The sequence below is a fragment of the Arachis ipaensis genome, chromosome B07 (assembly GCF_000816755.2).
Source record: "Arachis ipaensis cultivar K30076 chromosome B07, Araip1.1, whole genome shotgun sequence".
Classification (NCBI taxonomy): domain Eukaryota; kingdom Viridiplantae; phylum Streptophyta; class Magnoliopsida; order Fabales; family Fabaceae; genus Arachis; species Arachis ipaensis.
The window spans coordinates 7,503,663-7,505,080 of NC_029791.2; the positions used below are offsets into that span (position 1 = coordinate 7,503,663).

The 1,418-nt window shown below is 47.4% G+C and overlaps 1 protein-coding gene across 1 annotated transcript in view; it reads left to right on the forward strand.

Annotated features, from left to right (window-relative positions):
- LOC110264969 overlaps window positions 170–1,418 on the forward strand; it is a 5,472-nt gene continuing 4,223 nt past the window's right edge. Inside the window, exon 1 of the mRNA XM_021107662.1 lies at window positions 170–1,156. Coding sequence (XP_020963321.1) covers window positions 170–1,156 — 987 coding nt within the window. The remainder of the gene's footprint in view (window positions 1,157–1,418) is intronic.

Sequence of the window (1,418 nt, forward strand, 5' to 3'; positions counted from 1 at the left end):
GATAACGGAGATGAATCAGCTGAGACTGTGAGGTAAGGTGATCTTTGTGGGAGAGGCGAAGTACAGAAGGACGTCGGAAACTGCAGATAGTGGAGAAGGTTGCCGAGGAGAGGACAAGCAAAACCCATCATCTCAGAAGGTACCTGGGGAATTAGGGGTAGACGTCACTATGCCACTTTCACATGGGTTAAGCACGAAGGAAAACCTGCAGAACATGGTGGGGAGGACAGATATGACTAAGATAGAAGCTGCAGTGGAGGTAGAAAATTTGGAATGGCTGCGAAGAAGCCTGGTGGGGGTCACGACGAAGCCCATTGATTTCGCATCGCTGAGGGAAATGGTAGCGAAGAACTTGCCTTCTGTTATCCAAATTCGGGAAATGGGGGCTTGTAAAGCTCTGTTGACGTTTGATAGTGTTCTCCATGCAGACAAAACATACACTTTTAAGTTGAATGTTCTGCTACAAGCTTTTCACAGGGTATGGAAGTGTAAGGAGTCGGAGCGGAGTGGATCTCGAAGAGTGTGGCTTGAATGTTTCGGGGTTCCGCTTTGCGCATGGTCTGCTGACACTTTCAAGAGGATAGGAGGACAATGGGGAGCAGTAGTTGGGTGTGCAAAAGAGACAGAATTGTGCAGCACATTCACGGTAGGTCGTGTACGGATCGATACGTGTGTCATGGATGTGATACAACAGAGGATTCAGATTATTGTTGGTTCTAAGGCTTATGAAGTTTTGGTAAAGGAGTGTGGGCATGAAGCGTCGAACATGCAGTACAAAGAAGATTTATTGGATAATGGAACCACCAACTGGGAGTCCTTGTATCATGATATAGCAATTACGAATGTCGGAAGGGATGTGCCGGGTCCTTCTAAGGAGACCATTCACGACGAAGGATTGCTGATGATGGTGGAAAGGAGGGATGAAGACGACAAGGGTAGAGTTGTAATTTCTGATGATTATTTGAATGAATGGATTAATTGCAGTGTCAATCACAATTACGGAAAACTAGTAACGTATCAAGATGTTAGAGGCACAAATCAGGGAATTTTTTATCTTGGGGGTGATAATATGGCAAGTTATGATGCCGAATCGGATAGGACAGTTACCTGTTTATACACTCCAAGACGTAATGGACTGGAAAGAGTTGACAAAAAGGTGAAACAAAAAAAAAACAAAAAAATCAAGGCTGCTCAATGCGCTGGGCCAGGACAAAAAGCAAGGGGCTAGCTTATAACTGTGACGGGTTGGGCCCAGACCCGTTGGATGCTGGACATGACCCAGATGGATAGGGGGAATCGAGGCTGGCTTGCACGGCGTCCCCTGCTGTGCAGCAACGCTTTGACGTCGCTGAAGGGAGCTTCCTTGGAGACGAGGACGGGGCCAGCGGGAGACGAAGGGCAGGGCGTCGAGAGAGTTG